Consider the following 19,188-nt stretch of genomic DNA (forward strand, 5'->3'; position numbering starts at 1 on the left):
TCCAGCTCTATTTTATTCTATTCTATCACTAAGAAAGGCAAGGGCTTTTTCAGACCTTCAGTTTTAATTTAGAGTTGAAACAGAGAGGACAATGGCTTGCCAAGAGCTAGAAAGACCTATGTTCAAATTCCCACTTAGCCTGTAACAAATACTTAACCATTCTCGATTGTCTTGCTTGGCACTTAATGGGAGTCAGAGAAAATGAAGAAAATATAAATGGATATTTTATTAAAATATTTTGTTACCTTTATTAGCAGCAGCAAACAAGGACACACACAATAAAATATAACGAACATTGACACTTAGAAAAGCAGAAACGTTTAACGTATTGAGTGATATAAAATTATGTGATAGAAAGAAGCTCTCTAAATTAAACAATGATATTATCTGTTGAATTTCTCTGAATCTGATGACATTCACTCTTCTGTCGTCCCCTGTAGGAAAAAAAAAAAATAGAAAGGGGGAAAAAGGAAAGATTGTTATTAAATGGTAGAAAATGTGCATTCCAACCTCTGGTTTGCCATCACGGCCACTGTGGATGCTGGAAGGCAAACTCCACCTTCTGCGTTCAGTTTTGCTCCACTGGGGGACCCTGGAAAGGGTCGAGAGTCGCCCTGTAAGGGCGACAAGCAAGGAAAGAACCCCTGCTTGATTGCGGGAGGGCGGTAGCCCTTCTGCTCAATCCAAGGCAGCCCTCGAAACCGGCGGACAAAAGACCGGTCATAGAAATATGGCTCGTCACTAGGCTGCAGACAGCCAAAGTCAAACTTACCACCAGGCACTTCTAAAGCAGCACGGATGAGACTGGGTGAGATCTGAACCTCTCTTCAATCCCAAGTATTTTCTTTTCCTATAAAACCTGCCCAAAGCATCTTCCCCCCTGTGAGGAGAGAGGGAAGGGAACTTCTATCCCACCCTCTAAGAATAGTGGCAACTGACTATCCGGGGGAGTTAAAACACTGAAAGAATAACCTTAATCTAACTGGATTTATATGCTTCTAAAATTTGGGGACCAAAAGATTTCTTATCTTTATAGAAGACTTTGGTTTTTATTTACAAAAAAGAAATAAAATTGGAAAAAGGATTATAAAAATTTTGGACTTAAAAAACCTTAAATGGCATTGGTGACATCTTGTGGCCATGTTTGATATTACAACTTGTTATTGTCTAAAGGAGACTTGGCTTGAAGCCCAGACTATAGATAAGACTTTTTTCCCCATAAATATTTTATTAGGTTTTACAAGGGTCAGGAAAGGATGGGATAAGTATGGGTATTGGGTAGGGTTCAAGGGTGGGGGTGGGGTAAGGATCAGTACAAAAATGGGGTTGCCCCCAATGATAATTCCATGCTTTGGCAAGCAGACTGTCGTCCGGATACAAATATTAAGTAACTGTAATTAATATAATGGTAACTAACTATAATTAATAACAATAGCGATAATCCTAAAAACAATAACTAGTCAGTAGATATCATTCATCCTATTAATTTTCATAATCCTTTCTCACTAGATCGTGTAGCTAACCATCGATAAAAATTTCCCATGTTTTAAAATAAGCTGAGTCTTCTTTCTCTTTGATCTCTAAAGTTAATCTATCCATTTCTGCACATTCTAAAATTTTGGTAATTATAATCTGGTCAGATGGTAAATTTTCATTTTTCCAAAATTGGGCGAATGCTATTCTCGCTGCTCTCAATACATGTAATATTAAATATTCATTCTCTTTTCCATAGTTAAGTCCTAGTATTCCCAACAAAAACAATTCTGGCTTAAATTCTATCTGTATTTTAGTCATCTTTTCCAGCCATATATGAATCTTAAACCAAAACTTCTTAGCGCTAGGACATACCCATCAGATATGATAGTAGGTACCTGGTTTTTGTTTACATTTCCAACAGTTATTCGATACATTTTTAAACATTTTCGCTAATCTAACTGGTGTCATATGCTATCTATAAAACATTTTATATAAATTTTCTTTATATGAGGCTGCTTTGGTAAGTTTGATATTTCTATCCCAAAGCTTTTGCCAGTCTTCTAAATCTATAGAATATCCAAAACTTTTGCCCAAACTAACATTGTTTCTTTTACTTGTTCTTCTTCCATCTTCCACTTTAAGAGGAATTTGTAGAGTTTCTTAATCAAATTTTCCTCTGTTTTCAAAAGTATTTTATCAAGTTGTATCTGTTCTTTATAAAATCCCATTGACTTTGCATCTTTTTCATATCTTGTTTGAATTTGCAAATAAGGCCACCATGCTAAATCAATACCTTGTTGTTGAAGGTCTTGCCTGTCTTTAAGTTTTCCATCCTTATCCAAAATGTTTTTATAGGTAACAAGTTTATCATAATTAATTAGATTTGGGTAAGCGAACACTTCCATAGTTGAAAGCCACTCAGGTATTTTACTATATTTTTTTTGTTTAATTCTCTCCCATTCTAGCAAAAGTACATTTCTTATAGCGTGGTTTTGAAAATATTTGTGTACTTTATTTTCCCCATACCACAGAAAAGCATGCCAACCCAATTGTAGGTCATGTCCCTCTAGGTAGAGAAGTCTTTTATTTCTCAACATTATCCATTCTTTAAGCCAAAGCAAAATGGCTGCTTGGTAATTGAGTCTCCAGTCCAGGAGTCCAAATCCTCCAATGTCTTTATCTTCTTGTAACATTTTAGTTTTAATTCGTGCTTTTTTCCCCTTGCCATATAAATCTCAATATTGTTGCATTTAAATCATCAAAAAAATTCTTTCCCAGTTTTACAGGAACTGTTTGAAATAGAAAGAGTAGCTTCAGTAGAATACTCATCTTCACTGTCGCTATTCTTCCTAACAATGACAATTGAAGATTTTCCCACTTTTCCAAGTCTATTTTGATTTGTTTCAATAATCTTTCATAATTATTTTCTTTTAATGTTGTGCATTTTGATATTAAGTGGATACCTAGGTATTTGACTTTTTTAACTATTTGGAGATTTGTCTTTTTTACAAATTGAGTTTTCTGTTTGTCTGTTAGGTTTTTTGTTAATACCTTAGTCTTTTCCCTGTTTATTTTCAAACCAGCCACTTCTCCAAATTTTTCTATTTTCTGGAGAAGTTTAGTAGATGTTTCTAGTGGCTCCTCCAAAATGAAAACCAGGTCATCTGCAAAAGCTTGTAATTTGTATTTCTGATCTTTTATCTCCAGTCCTTTGATTTCCATATCCTGCCTGATATTTCTAGCCAGGACTTCCAATGTGAAGATAAATAACAGGGGAGATAGTGGACATCCCTGTCTTGTGCCTTTTTTAATATCAAAACTTTCTGTATAGTCTCCATTCAAAAGTATCCTTGCTGTTTGTTTATTATAGATTACTTGGATAAGACTTTTTCAACCTTGACAAATACTAGTTGTGAGAAGCTCAGCTGTGTCCTATACCTAGTTATAAAATTATTTTCATTCTCTGACTTTAAAGCTTATCAACTTAATACACCATCAAGAGAATATGGATGAAGACCAGGAACAGATTCTTTTTATGTTGAAAGCAATACATGAAACCATTCTTTCAGCTTGTGATGAAATAAGATGCTACAGAAAAGAACAAGATGTCAGCCTAGATATATGAACCCAAATTTTGACCACAATTAAAGAATTAATTATGCAGAAGATAACAGAAGAAGTGGAACAATTAAATACTATGATAGAGGATTCAACTGACCAACAAACACAGTCAATGGAAAATCCAGAAAAGGGACTGACAACACTGAAAATGGAAAAGACTTTCTATATAAATCAGAAGAAATTTGAGGAGCAAGAAGAAGAACAGACCGAAGGGAAGACAAACATATCAGGACAACTATGGGATTTGAAATAATAGAGAGACGATCCATTAGCCCTTCCCAAAAAATGGCGACTGGATGGTCTCTCTTATTTCAAATAATCTATATAACAGCAGAGAGAGATCTATTTGATGACTTAAAAGCACTGACATTGAAGGCGAGCTGGCAAAGGAAGAAAGCTAGAATAAGGCTGAAGAAAATTGGGGTTTTGATTTATTAGAGAGAATTTTATATTACTAATTAAAATAGAATATACTCAAATAGCAAGATGTGTATTTTGAATACTAGATTTTGTTATGAATTGAGATAAAGAAAACTTTGGTCACTTAAAACTTGGAAGTATAAATATTAAAAGTTCAATTTGAATATTGATGGAAAATTAAAAATTTGGGAAAATAAATAAATAGGATATTGATTGTCGATAAAGATTGAATGTAAAAGTAAATAAAATATGTATAAGCTAAAATTTATTGATAAATGTAATAAGCATGTTTTTACTTAGTTGATATAATAAGAACTGTATTAGCTTAAATATGAGACAGTAGATATTAAGGGAAAAAGAAAGGAAGTATTTGATGTTGAAATAAGGGAAATTTTGGTCATTAAATTTAAGACATTTGGAAATTAGTTGAAAATAAGGATGTTATATTGCAGTGATGGCAAACCTTTTAGAGACCAAGTGCCCAAACTGCAACCCAAAACCCACTTATTTATCACCAGGTGCCAGGTGGGTGTGGCTCACTGGGTGGGCATGGCCACCTCTATGTTGTTCATGGGGAGGGACACCTGTGGGGGCCGGGAAGGATTGGGGGAGATCCAGGGGGTCTCTTGCAGGTGGTGTGGTGGGCAGGAGGCTTGTCCTGCGGGGTAAGGCAAGGCAGGGTGGGGGTGCCATTGTCGCAGGGCAACGCGAGGCAGGGGCCGGGGCAGCTGCTGCCTAACACTGTTGGCCCCCGCACACAGAGGCCAACGAGTGCATGGGGCCCGACAGTGTCCGTCAGCAGCCACAGCCTGCCAGCCCCTTGACTGGTGCACTCTGGGGCTCTGCAGCCCACCGCCATCAGTTCAGAGAAACTGCCTCTGAGCTGGATGGCCAGCCGACAGCTGAGGAGGCGATGCAGTGGGTCATGCCCGGGAAAAGGAGAGCATGCGAGGCCAGGAGGGATGGGATGGGGGGGAGGGAAACCAGCTGTGCTGGGATGCATCCGGCCACGTGGGACCTCAGCGAGTTAGTGGGCAGCTGGTTGAAGAGGGACGGTTGCCATCTCAGGGGCATGGCACGCATGCCCACAGAGAGGGCTCTGAGTGCCGCCTCTGGCACGCGTGCCATAGGTTCACCACCACTGTTATATTGTATTATTAACTAGATGATGCAAGATGATGGGAAATAGAATATACTTAAATAGATAAGATGGGTATCTTGAATATTAGACTTTGTTATGAATTGAAATAAAGGAAACTTTGGTTACCTAAAACTTGGAAATTATAAATATCAAATGTTAAATTTAAATATTGATGGGAAACTAAAAATTGGGAAAAACTAATAACAGGACATTGATTATCTATAAAGATTGAATGTAAAAGCAACTAGGATATGTATAAGCTAAACACTTATTGATAAATGTAATAATGCTATTTTAATTGATATAATAAGAACTGTATTAGTTCAAATATGAGACAGTAGATATTAAAGGAAATATTTGATGTAGTACCTTGAGATTTGTACTAAAGATTTTTGTATGCTATTGAATTATTGATTAACCCAGACACCACATTTCTTTTTAAATACTTAAATATAAAATTAGAAAATTAATAAAATACTACAAAAAAAGAAAAAGAAAATGTGCATTCCATGGAGATGTAAGTTGTAGCTTGTATTAGAAGTCAGGCTGAGACTTTCAGTTTGTCGACGCGGTTGCTGCGGACATTAGAAGGTGAGCTCCATCTTTCACATCCGATTTTTCTTTGCTGGGGGACCATAGAAAGGGTCAAAAGTTGCCCTGTAGGGGCGACAAGCAAGGAGGGGACCCCCACTTGATCACAGGAGGGCGGCAATCCTTCTGCTCGATTCGGGACAGCCCTCCAAACTGGCAGAGGAAAGACCGGCCATAGCAATATGGCCCGTCATTAGGCTGCAGATAGCCGAAGTCAAACTCACTATCAAGCACTTTGAAAGCAACAAGGATGAAACTGGGTGAGATCTGATCTTCTCTTTACCCTAAGTACTTCTCTTCCTGTAAAAGCTGTTCAGACTATCTATCCCCCTGGGAGGAGAGAGGGAAGAGAATTTCTATCCCACCCTCTAAGAATAGCGGTGTCTGACTATCCAGGGGAATCAAAGCATTAAAGGAACAATTTTAATCTAATTGGATTTATATGTTCCTGAAACTTGGGGACCAAAAATTTTCTTATTTTTACTGGAGACACTTGTTTTTATCTACAAAAAAGAAATAAAATTGGACAAAGGATTAGAAAAGTTTTGGACTTAAAAAACCTTAAATGGCATCAGTGACATCTTGTGGCAAAGTCTGGTATTACAATTTGTTATTTCCTAAAAGAGATTTGGCTTGGAGCCCAGACCTTAGATAAGACTTTTTTGACCTTGGCACCATCTGTGAGAGACTTAGCTGTAAGAGAACAGCTGGGCAGCATAACTGGCCTACTGGAACTGTGAATGTAAACCTTTACTGACTTTCAGAGTCATATGTGGGAAATTGCTTTCCTATCTCTTTACTTGAGGAATATTGGTCACTATCTGAGATGTTGAAATACCTTGGACTATAAAATTTTGCTCGACAAACAACTTTTACTAGAAAGCCTATTTATAAACACGTGAAAGAGATAGATGAAGACCAGGAAAAGATTCTTTCCATGTTGAAAGCAATACATGAAACCATTCTCTTAGCTTGTGGTAGAATGAGATCCAACATAAAAGATCAAGATGCCAGCTTAGATACACAAATCCAGACTTTGACTACAACCAAAGAACCAACAATGCAGAAGATAACAGAAGAAGTGGGACAATCAAATACTAAGACAGAGGACTCAATTGACCAACAAATACAGCTGATGGAAAATCCAGAAAAAGAAGTGACAACACTGAAAATGGAAATGACTTTCTATATAAATCAGAAGAAATTTGAGAAAGAAGAACAGATTGAATGGAAGACAAATATATCAGAGCAAACATGGGGATCTGGAATAACAGGGAGACAATTTAATGAATACAAATGGGCTAGTCCTTCCAGAAAACTGGCAATTAAATGGTCTCTTTCATTTCAAATAACATATACAATAATAGAGGGAGATCTATTTGATGTACTAAAAGCACTGATGTGGAAGCCTAGTTGGCAAAGGAAGAAAGCCAGAATAAGGTTGAAGAAAATTGGGGTTTTACTTACTAGAGGGGATTTCATATTATTAATTAGAGGGTTAAAGGGAGATGTTGAGATAAGGGAAATTTTGGTTATTAGATTTAAAATACTTGCAAATTAGTTGAAAATAAGGATTTTATCTGTTTAATATTTAAAAATTAGACCTAAAAGGGAAAAGAAAATGAATGATCATGAATATGTTTGATTTATTGATTAACCTAGGTAATATACATAATGGTTTTGATTTATTAAAGGGGATATTGTATTATTAAATAGATGATTTAATATGGTGGGAAATAGACAACTTTTAGGAAATAGAACAAGATTATATTCAAATATAATGTATTTGGATATTATATTTTGTTATGAATTGAGACAAGGGAAATCTTGGTTACCCAAAGCCTGAAAATTATAAATATCAAAGGTTAAATCAGAATATTGATGAGAAACTAAAAATTGGGGAAAAATTAATAAAAGGATATGGATTGTTTATGAAGATTGAATGTAATTAAAATATGTATAAGCTAAAAATTTATTGATAAATGTAATAATGGTGTTTTTATTGAGTTGACATAACTAGAATTGTACTAGCTTGAATACGAGACAGTAAATGTTAAGGGAAAAAGAGAAGAATATCTGATGTTGTAATCTGAGATTTGCACTAAAGATTTTGTTATTGAATTATTGATTAACCCAGTCACCACATTGCTTTTTAAATACTTAAATGTAAAACTGGAAAATTAGACTTCTTGCATCATCTGTCTCAACAACACCAAGGAGAGAGATCAAACAAATGTTGCTTTGATTAAAGAATGAAGTGGTATAGTCACATTTCCTGCCAGAGTGCCAGGAGGGAGGTCCCTTCTATCAAATGAGGAAAGCAGCCACCTACTATAGCATCATTGAAAAGGCCACCCCAGGACTTCCAGTTAGGCATTGCAGCGTGACGGGCACAGGAAGATGGGGCTCCATCTTTTACATTTGATTTTACCCCACTGGGGACCCTAAAAAGGGTTGAAAGTCACCCAGGAGAGGGGACGAAGAAGGAGGGGACCCTCATCGATTGCGGAGGGTCAGTGGATCTTCTGCTGGATCTGAGGAAGCCCTCCAAACTGGTGGGGAAAAGACTGGCTACATTCATGTGGCCAGTCAGAAGCTGCAGACAATCAAAGATAAGCACTAACTAGCAATTGTTGAGCAATGTGGATGGAACTGGGTGAGACTTGATCCTCTTAATACTACTCTCCTGGAAAAAAGAATGCCCAAAGCAAATAATCCTCCACGATGAGAAAGGGAAGGGAAGTTTTTGCCCCACTCCCTCAGGAAAATAAAAGTGGTGAATTAATTGCTTTGGGGGAAAATAGAGAAAACTACAAGATCAATTTGGAATTAATACAGATATATAGCTTTGAAATTTGGGGGCTAAAAGTACCTTTGAGACTTTTTTTAAGAAAAGATATTTGAAAGTCTGTAAAGTAGGCTTCGATTTGGAAAGCTGGAAGACTATGTTAATGACATCTAGTGGTGAATCATGGCACTACAATTTATTATGCTTAAAGGAAACTTGGTTTGAAGCCTGGACTTAGATAAGATTCTTTGTTGTTCTTGGAAACTTTCACTTTTGCAGACTGCAGTTGGGAAAAGGGGAAAAAACTTTTGGGCTGCTTATCTGTGTAGGGGACCCTATTGGACTATAAAGACTACATACAAAAACAAAATGGGTGTTTCATACTTAGCCTCAAATGGTAAAAAAAACCATCTTTAAAACATGTCTCCGAAGCCCCCAACTTGATATACCAACAAGAAAATATTAATGAATCTTAGAAAGAAATTCTTTCTATGTTGAAATAATTCCAAGAGACAATTGTTTTAATTCATGATGAGACTAAAAATAATGCAAATGAGATAAAAGAACAATTTTCTAACATAAACTTACAAATTCAGACAATGACTACAAAGAGAGAACTAGTAACTCAGAAAACAGAAGGAAAATTAGAAGAAACAGATCCAAAGATGGAGGACCTAAAGGAAGGAATTATCAGACAGATACAGACAAATGAAAAATTAGAAGATGCAGTGATAACACCAGAAATGGAAAAGACATAGTACTTGTCAAGATTTCAGAACACATTTGAGGATAAGGAAGAAGAGCTGATTGAACAGATGGTAAAGCTGTTAGGAGAAATGCTGAATATTGACAAACAAGAAATGAAAAGAAAAACTGAAGGAGAAGGATGGAGGCTGTTTAATGAATGTAAATGGGTTGAGCGTTATTCAATCAAATTTTCTTCCTCATTCCAAATAATATATACAAAAACAGAGGAAGAATTACTTGATGATTCAAATGCACTGACTTAGAAAGTTATTTGGCAAAGGAAGAAAGCTAGAGTAAGACTGAAAAACATAGAGGTTTTGACTTATTAGATGGGATATTATACTATTAAACAGATGTTTGAATTTGGTTAAGAAAATAGATAACTGTTAGAAATAAAAGTATTATAATTAGAAGGATAGGATTTGTAACTAGAATATTATACTTTGTTATGAGATGGGAAATATGAAAATTCTAAAAGAGTTTGAATAAGGGAAGCTTTTGGTTACCCAAATATAATTTATTATGAAAAAATATAAGTGATAAAGATATTTTGAACATTGATGGGAAATTAAAAAAAATTTAAAATGTGGGAAAAACGGGATATTATTGAACAAATGGATTTTAAGTGCAAATGCAATTGAGATATGTTCTGGCTAGAAAAGATAATGTAAACTGACACTATTGATATTATGTATAATACCAAAAAAATGTGATGGAGATGTCTATATTTAACTGTATATGTATTAACAGTAACAAGAATTGTATTTGCCCAGTATGGAAAAATGCATACCACCAGAAGAAGAGAGGATCAAGGAAGCACTGGATGGAGTAGTATTGGAACTAGACTGAGAAAGTTACTATGTACCACTGAATTACCAATGGACCAAGACAACACATTGTTTATTAAGTACTCATGATTGTAAAATTAGAAAATTAATAAAATATGTATATATATATATAAAAAGAAAAGGCCACCCTGGTTCTGTCTCTCCAGCTTTCATATCAGTAGTGATTAAAATTGTTCATCCTCAAAATTGATTTGGATTGTGCATAAGAACAGCATATTTCTACTGTTCATAGGGATCATCAGGAAGGATTAAAAATGTCAAGGTAGCATCCATGCCCATGTCACTGAAGTCTCACCCTATTTAACCTGCAGCAGTTTATGTGGTTCTAACTACCATCTTGACCTTTTTGATCCCTGTTACAGATGCCCCTGCTACTATTTATTAAACCAGGCCTTCTTTGGACAGGCCTTCAGCATTAGCCTGAAAAGAAAAACCATTGCTGTTTTAAATTTAATGAGTGGGTTCCTTAAAGCAGTGGCCCCCAACCTTTTGGGCACCAGAGAATGGTTCTATGGAGAAAGGTTTTTCCCCAGACTGGAGGGGATGTGGTTTCATGTGCTGCCTGCATCCTGTGGATGGGGCTTCACCTGGTTTCTGGCATGCCATGGACCGGGGGATGGGGATCCCTGCGTTAAAGCTACTACCTTTCCAATAGAAGTCTTTTTAATGATTAGCAGAAAAATGACAGTTTTCATAACATCCGAAGCATTTATTTCAAGTTCTCTATAGGCCTGGCTGCTTCACTGGTTGTCTAGCAGCTCTTCTGGACCCAATGATAGAGATTCTTAGTGCAATTATCTTGGTCTGCTTTTTCCTGTTCCTTTCTGGACCTCAGACATAATATGAGATGGAAGTAATACAATTTTGGCAGCTTAGAAAACTTCAGAGGAAGGCAACAAAAAAGATACAGGGATGTTGCCATACATCTCTATGATGGAAGGCTGAAGGAATTTCAGATTTCAGCCTGGAGAAAAGAAGGCCAATGGAGTAAATGAGATATCAGGGTTCAGGTGCCAGAGAAGTATTTTCCATTGTCATAGAAATGAGGAGCAGAAACAATGGAACTACACTGAAGTCATTTAGAAAATTTCCTGACAGTAACATCTGAACATCAGTGGAATAGCTGACCTGCGAAAGTTGTGCATTCTCCATCTCTGGATGTTTTTAGAAGAAGCTCTCCAAGATGTTTTATTGGTTTTCTACACATTAACAGAATAACAGAGTTGGAAGGGACCTTGGAGATCTTCTATTCCAACCCCCTGCTTGAGCAGGAGGTTCTAAACCATTCTGAACAAGTGGCTGTTCAATCTCTTCTTGAAAACTTCCAGTGATGGAGCACCCATCCACAACTGCTGGAGGCAAGCAGAACAGAACCTTGGAGGTCTTCTAGTCCAACCTCTTACTCAAGCAGGAGACCCTATACCATTTCAGACAAATGTCTGTTCAATGTCTTTTAAAAACCTCCAGTGATGGAGCACCCACAACTTCTGAAGGCAATCCATTCCATTGGTTAATTGTGCTCACTGTTAGGAAATTTCTCCTTAATTCTAGGTTGTTTCTCTTCTTGATTTGTTTCCATCTATTGCTTCTCGTCTTGCCTTCTAATGCTTTTGAAAATAGGTTGACCCTCTCTTCTTTGTGGCAGCCTTTCAAATATTGGAACACTGCTATCATGTCACCCCTAGTCCTTTTTTTCACTAGACTAGATACACCAATTCCTGCAAACATTCTTCATATGGTTTAGCCTCCAGCCCCCTAATCATCTTTGTGGCTCTTATCTGCACTCTTTCCAGAGTCTCAATATCTTTTTTGTATTGTGGTGACCAGAACTGGATGCAATATTCCAAGTGTGGTCTTACCAAGGCCTTATAAAGCAGTACTAACACTTCATGTGATCTTGATTCTATCCCTCTGTTAATGCAGCCTAGGACTGCTTTAGCTTTTTGGGCAGCTGCACACACTATTGGCTCATATTTAAGTGATTGTCCACTAGGGCTACAAGATTCCTATCACAGTTACTGCTATTGAACCAGGTTCCACCTATTCTATATCTGTACATTTGGTTGTTTTCTGGTCTAAAAGTAAAATCTAACTTTTTTCACCACTTAATTTCATTTTGTTAGATAGGGCCCAGTGTTCAACTCTGTTGAGATCCTTCCAGATCTTTGGGTGTGTTGGCTATTCCTGCCAGCTTGGTGTCATCTGCAAAGCTGATGAGTTCCCCTTCTATTCCCTCATCTAAAATGTTTATGAAGATATTGAAGAGTATTAGGCCTAAGACGGAACCTTGGGGGTTGGATTAGAATAACCTCATGGTGACTGTCAGACCCATAATATTGCAATTTGGTGGAACATTCTTTTTTTCACTGCTACTTGATAATTTATGTTCTTTCCAAAAATATGGCCCCCACCATTGGCCACTATCTTTTCCTTTTTCAGAAAGTCTTTGTGGTTACTGGCTGTATTAGGGGGCAGAGCAATTTTGGATGTGCAACTTTTGACTTTTTTACATCCAGGGGCAGAAAGTCAGGAGTTCCTATCCCCTAAGATCCAACTACTGATGGCCACAGATGAAAGGAAGCCTACTTATCTTCACCATGGCCCCTCAGGATAAAAAGCTGGGCTGATAAAAGATGTAAATTGATTTAGATGGCAAAGATTTTCTGAAGGTTCATATTATCAAATGGAAGACTTGTGGCAGCTTTGATCTCTGACAGACATAGTGGCCTCTAATAAGAATATTTTGATTGTTTTTTGAAAGATATTCTATCTATTCTATTTTGAAAAATATTCTTCTAATCATTTCCTTCTTATTTTGCAAATGCACACAGCGTACGCAATATCCCTAAACCAATGCAAAGCAAAGGTCAGCTAAGACTTCGTATATTACCATCTTCTATTTCTCTAGTTCCTTCTTTATAAATTATATACTACTTACCATGATTTCAGGAACAAACTTTGCAGGCAGTGTGGTTGGGGTTTCTAGTACACTGAAGTAACTGTGCTGGCCTGTTGTAAAATAGTAACAAAATATACATATAAATCCACATAAAGTGGCGAGATGGGTGGCAAATTTAATAAATAAAATAAAATAAATATGGTGAGTCAACTCCAGTTTTTAAAATTATAGAGTACAACCATCCAGAATATGTATAGATTTAACTTATCGATGTCTATGTAATATTAGAAGAGTATCTAGTTATTGATATAAGTAGTGTGGGAAGTCACCTCACCCCAGAAAAGGAAATATTAAAAGGGCAGAAAAAATATATATTTCCTCAGGATCTTGAAGAGGCAGGGAAGCATGCCCAGTTTTCTTAATAACCCCAAGTCTGCCTCCCCCAAGCAGAAACCAGCTCTATAGAAATGCAGATGCAGACCATTCAGGAAAGTTGGAGCTAGAAGATTAAGAAGACAAAGACCTAAAATCTGCATACCTCACCCAAACTCTAAGAGTCATTAGCCCAGCCCCAGGGAAGCAGGATATGACCTTTGGGACATAATAGGATTATACCACAGATACCAAGGCCCAGAAAAGCACACTCAGACTCAGTTCAAAGTTCATGCCACAGGAACAAGAAACAACTCAAAACAACAGGCTTCAGAGGGTATAAAAAACCCACTCCCTAAATGTGTTCTCTCTCTTTTCTGCCAGAGCCATCTTCCTGTCTGGCTCTCTTCTCCAATAAACTACAACCTTCTTCCCAAAACAGTTGCCATGTTTATTCTCAGCTTGGATGAACCAGGATGAAGACTTTTCTTCCAACAATTTGGCACACCAGAATGGGACTCCAAGCTAACCTCTCCAATGGACTGAGACTGGTAAGCCCCATCTTGCCGGCAGCAGACCACTTGTGTCTGTGGATGGGTTTCCCAGGTCATGCCCAGTGGAGCCAGGGTAGTAAAGGGAGTTTTGGGTTTGAGCTCAAGGGCTGCTTTGAAAAGAAGGTGAAGGTGAGTACCTCTAAATTTTAACTTTAAAGCCCAGGGGAACAAAGGAAATGTGTGTATGTGTGTGTGAGTGAGTGAGAAGACCCTTTTTTCCCAATCACAGTTGGATTTTGCTCCCTCTGGTCTTTCCTAGCTGCAGAAAGGATCTGTTCAAGTGGCAGACCCTGGAAAGCATGGGGTTTTGGCCAGAGTGCAGGACCTTTTGTTAGGGAAAAGGGAGAGGCTGTGTGAAAATGGAATGGAATGAGTGATTGACAGAATTGAATTTGGGCAACCAGCTGGTAAAGGCCCTGTAAGCAAAGCCCTGTTCAGAAGGTGAGGGGGGGCAGAAAAGGAGGGGTCAGTACTCATCGCTTTCCAAAAAGCGCAGGTCCTCCCAGACACACAAGGGGTCAGAAAACCGTGACAGAAAAGGAGGGGTCAGTACTCATCGCTTGGAAAAAAGCAAGTGCAGGTCCTCCCAGACACAAAAGGGGTCTGAAAACCATGACAGAAGAGGAGGGGTTAGTACTCATCGCCTTTCAAACAGGCGCAGGTCCTCCTGGACTAATGAGGAGTCCAAAAACCATGACAAATAGTTCCCAGGGAAGGAGGTAAGGGTACTTCGTCAGGGAACCGCAGTCCTCCCCGGATGCTTTTTCGTCTGAAAAACCAGTCAGATCAATTTTAATCTTGTGCCAGTAAAAGTGTGACATCCACACCATTATGACACAAAGAGGGGATTATGGGAAGTCATCCCCCCCCCAGAAAAGGAAATATTAAAAGGGCAGAAAAAAATATATTTCCTCAGGATCTTGAAGAGGCAGAAAAGCATGCCCAGTTTCCTTAATAGCCCCAAGTCTGCCTCCCCCAAGCAAAAACCAGCTCTATAGAAATGCAGATGCAGACCATTCAGGAAAGTTGGTGCTAGAAGATTAAGAAGACAAAGGCCTAAAATCTGCATACCTCACCCAAACTCTAAGAGTCATTAGCCCAGCCCCAAGGAAGCAGGATATGACCTTTTGGACATAATAGGATTAAACCACAGATACCAAGGCCCAGAAAAGCACACTCAGACTCCGTTCAAAGTTCATGCCACAGAAACAGGAAACAACTCAAAACAAAAGGCTTCAGAGGGTATAAAAAAACCCACTCCCTACATGTGTTCTCTCTTTTTGCTGCCAGAGCCATCTTCCTATCTGGGTCTCCTCTCCAATAAACTACAACCTTCTTCCCAAAGCAGTTGCCAGCTTGGATGAACCAGGATGAAGACTTTTATTCCAACAATTGTATAGGATACTTTAGGCACACTTATTGAACACAGTTTATGAAAGTTTAATTTTGTCAAAATTTTCACTTTAATAGACAAAGAGCAAAGAAGAAATGAAAAAAAAATACAGAACAATCAGGAAAACTTACTACTTTGCATGAGAGAAATAATTCAAACTACTTTTGAATGGAGCACTAAACTTTCACCAGAGATATAAAATTAATTATGTCTTTCCAGCACATCAGTAGAGAGCTTGCTACACCCAAGGTTAAGTTTGGGGTCACACTATCTTTGAATGATTTGTGTGAATAGTGGTTTGGTTGGCTGCCCTTTCCTCCCAGATCATCCCATAATTCTTTATGTGATTGGAAGCCTCACATTTGGGATGCATTGTTCAAAAATACGTTTGAATCTGTAATTTTGATCTTGATGTCACCACATTAATAAACTGATGGAAAAACTGTTTATGAAAGCTTTGATTCCCTCACCTATTTACATTTTGCTTATCTGACTCTGCATATGTTCACATTATAACCATATAATGGAATCATTTTTATAAGATTTATTGTAACCTCTGGGAAGGATGATTTGTGAGGGGGGAGCCATGGATATAACCTTTATCATTTTATTCCTTTTCTGTGAGGGGAGGAGGAACCTTTGGAGCTCTTCTGTACTGTGCTTAGCTTTGCTTTGTTTACTCAGTTCCTCTTCACTTTGACGTATCTTTCTGAAGAATATAAGGGGGGGATTGCCCAAGGCCATCTGCTCCGCTTCACCACGGAAGAGAGGAAGAGACACCTGGGAAACATCTTATCACTGTCTCCGTTAGGAGTTCTCACAACATTTTAACACCTCTGGATTGGCACCTATGGACTGGGTAGTTGGGGGGAAGGGTTTAAACTTTGGTGTGTAACCTAGAGAATTCACACGGGCTTTTCAGATCCTGCCTGCCTTCTCTTGCTTTCACTAACTCTCAAAGTTCCTGTTGAAATGATGAGAGTTTTAAGAGTTCTGCTTTCTTGAGAGATTCAGCTGAGGCAGGGCCTTACATTTTCTTTTATTGTATTAACTCTAGTTTGAACAATATCCTTAAAAATTACGATGATTCATATATTGATTAAAATAATAATATCTACCAAGTGATAAGGCAGAAACTGTTTTTGTTGACATTTTTGCGGATGATAATCTTGCATTATTTCTGTAATATTTATTATTCTGCTGCACAGAAATTACCTGTAATTGTCTTCGCAGGAGACACTTATATTTCTGTTTTCCAAGATCTCTCTCAACTGTGCAATGGAATGTCCTGTGCAAGATTCCCTGGCAATAGAAGCCCATCACACATTAGTTCCAAGTGCTTATTGTCTCTGTAAGTCACAAAAATTTGCATACAGAAAACTGCAAAAACCTTCCAGAAAATAAAAAACTTGGTGCCTGATTCCTGAATAAATATTTTTCCAATAGTTTAAAAATCTCTCTAGTGCTTTCAAGATAACCTCATTCCTAAATACCTGAATTAGCATAATCAGTCTTCCCCAAGCACCCACCTTTAAGCAAACCAAAAAAGGTATCAATACACAGAACATTTTTTTAATTGCATTTTTCCTCTTATACTGCATTGTACACATAGATAACACATTTGCAATATTTGTAGGGGGAGGGTCATAGTATCATTATAATTAAAGAAAATGTAAAATCAGGCTCAGTTGGGGGGGAGGGGGAGATCTAAAACAAGAAACAGAAAAAACTAAAGAACAATGCATGAAAACGCTATAGATCGTAATGTTTAAATTAATAATAAAGGGGGCCCTCAGAAGTTTTATATAATTTCAGAATACAAAAGAGGTTACTGTAAATATATTTTAGATCCTTCCTCTGTGTCTTTTTTTTAAAAAGTTCTCCTTTTCTTCATGACTCTACTCTTGTTTTTTTCCCATGCTGCCCTCTTTTCTAAGCTGCCTCTCTTTCTCTTGCATTTTACAAACCCACCTTGGGGCTGTTGGAGAGTAATTACACAATATGGCAAAAGATTATTAGAATCTTAAACTCTTTTCTCACCCATCTGTTTTTTTCTTCCTGGATTTGTTTCCCCCTCCTTTTAATGTCTCAAGAGTTACTTTGCTCTTGAAATAATAATAAGAAGAAGAAACTGAAGATTTTATTTTAGCAGCTCAAGAAGCTTTGCCAACCAATTGCACAAAGACAAAGATTCGACATGTAACAAACAACCAGCAAATGTCTTTGCAGAAAAAATGATGAAACAGTTGATCATTTGATCAGTAGCTGCAACAATATTTCACAAATGAAGGCATGTCCCAGATAGTATTGCAGGATCCAATCTGAGTAAGTCACCTGTACCAGAGGTTTAGTCTTCTGAGCTTTTGGACTTCTGCTGAAGCCCATCCTCAGGGAACATCTCTCTAGCAGAGTGCGTGCTCTCTAGAGAGAAATTCCCTGAGGATGGGCTCCAGCATGAGTCCAAAAGCTTGAAAAATTAAACCTCTGGTTTGGTGACTGACTCAGATTGGATCCTGCAATATTTCACAAACTGACTACAAGCAGCGTCATGACTGAGTTGCCAGAATTATTCATTGGATACTTTGGCAGAGATTTGGATTTGAATGTGGTAAAGCTGCTGGAACCATCAAGCTGAGCAAGTTTTGGAAAACTAAAGAGCCAAGATCTTATGGGATTTTAAGATCCAAACAGACAGGCATCTTGTTCAAGCCTGATATAAGTGACTGAAAGGAAGAAAGTTTGGTTCATTGATGGTTGATGATTGAGAAAAACCAATTGGAAAAAAGTATAAAATATTGGGACTTGCAAATCAAAGCTGAATACTGATGAAAAAAGAAATCTGTTGTTATATCAATAATGACTGATGCCCTCAAACCAATGCCTAAAAGACTTCCTCGATATCTGGAAATATTGAATTTATCAGACCTGAACACCCTACTTTTACAGCAACCATCTTGCTTTGAACTACCTATATTCTTAGGCAATATCTTAATATTTTTTAAGTCCTTGCTTGTACCTGAATTGTTAAATTTCCACCAGTCTTACACTATGAATTTAATTGTAGATTATCTACACATAGTAATATACCTGTATATGTTATTAATTATATATAGAACATAGAATAAGAGCTGGATGGGACTTGGAGGTCATCTAGCCCAATACCCTGCTTGAGCAGGAGAGTCTATACCATTTCAGACAAATGGCTATCCAGTCTCTTCTTGAAAGCCTCCAGTGATGGAGTACCCACAACTTCTGAAGGCAAGCCAGTCCACTGGTTGATTGTTCTCACTCTTAGGAAACTTCTTCTAAGTTCTAAGTTGCTTCTCTCCTAGTTTAGTTTCAATCCATTGGTTCTTGTCTTGCTTTTTGGCGCTTTGGAAAATAGTTTGTCCCCCTATTTTATATTAACTAAATAGGAAGGACTCACTGGAGAAGAGCCTAATGCTGGGAAAGATTGAGGACAATAGAAGAAGGGGATGACAGAGAATGAGGTGGCTGGATGGAGTCACTGAAGCAGTAGGCGTGAGCTTAAATGGACTCCAGAAGATGGTAGAGGCCTGGAGGAACCTGTCCATGGGGTCGCGATGGGTCGGACACAACTTCGCAACTAACAACAACTACATACCCTTTATAAATAACAACCTCTGCCTATCCTAGGTCCTTGAGATGGACTAGATAGGTGAAGGAAAATGCTAAATCCAAGCTAAACATATGGCTAACTGTGCTATCAACTTACCCTGTAAATCATTGCTGCATTTTAAGATGAGCAAGATCTAGCGTATTCATGGGGGGACAGTATCCTCTAGTGGTAGAAGCCAAGAATGCAATATAAATCAAT

General features: G+C 37.7%; 1 protein-coding gene across 1 annotated transcript in view; it reads right to left on the reverse strand.

The window, feature by feature from the left end:
• Positions 1-226: 226 nt before the first annotated feature.
• The window catches only part of LOC107292463 (ADP-ribosyl cyclase/cyclic ADP-ribose hydrolase 1), a 78,532-nt gene continuing 59,570 nt past the window's right edge, over positions 227-19,188 (reverse strand). The window contains exons 7-9 of the mRNA XM_015821551.2: positions 16,566-16,652; positions 13,071-13,141; positions 227-434 (exon numbers count right to left, since the gene is read on the reverse strand). Coding sequence (XP_015677037.1) covers positions 13,078-13,141; positions 16,566-16,652 — 151 coding nt within the window. The 3' untranslated portion in view covers positions 227-434; positions 13,071-13,077. The remainder of the gene's footprint in view (positions 435-13,070; positions 13,142-16,565; positions 16,653-19,188) is intronic.

This window comes from Protobothrops mucrosquamatus, unplaced genomic scaffold, assembly GCF_001527695.2.
Source record: "Protobothrops mucrosquamatus isolate PMUCROS unplaced genomic scaffold, P.Mucros_1.0 scaffold1347, whole genome shotgun sequence".
Lineage (NCBI taxonomy): Eukaryota > Metazoa > Chordata > Lepidosauria > Squamata > Viperidae > Protobothrops > Protobothrops mucrosquamatus.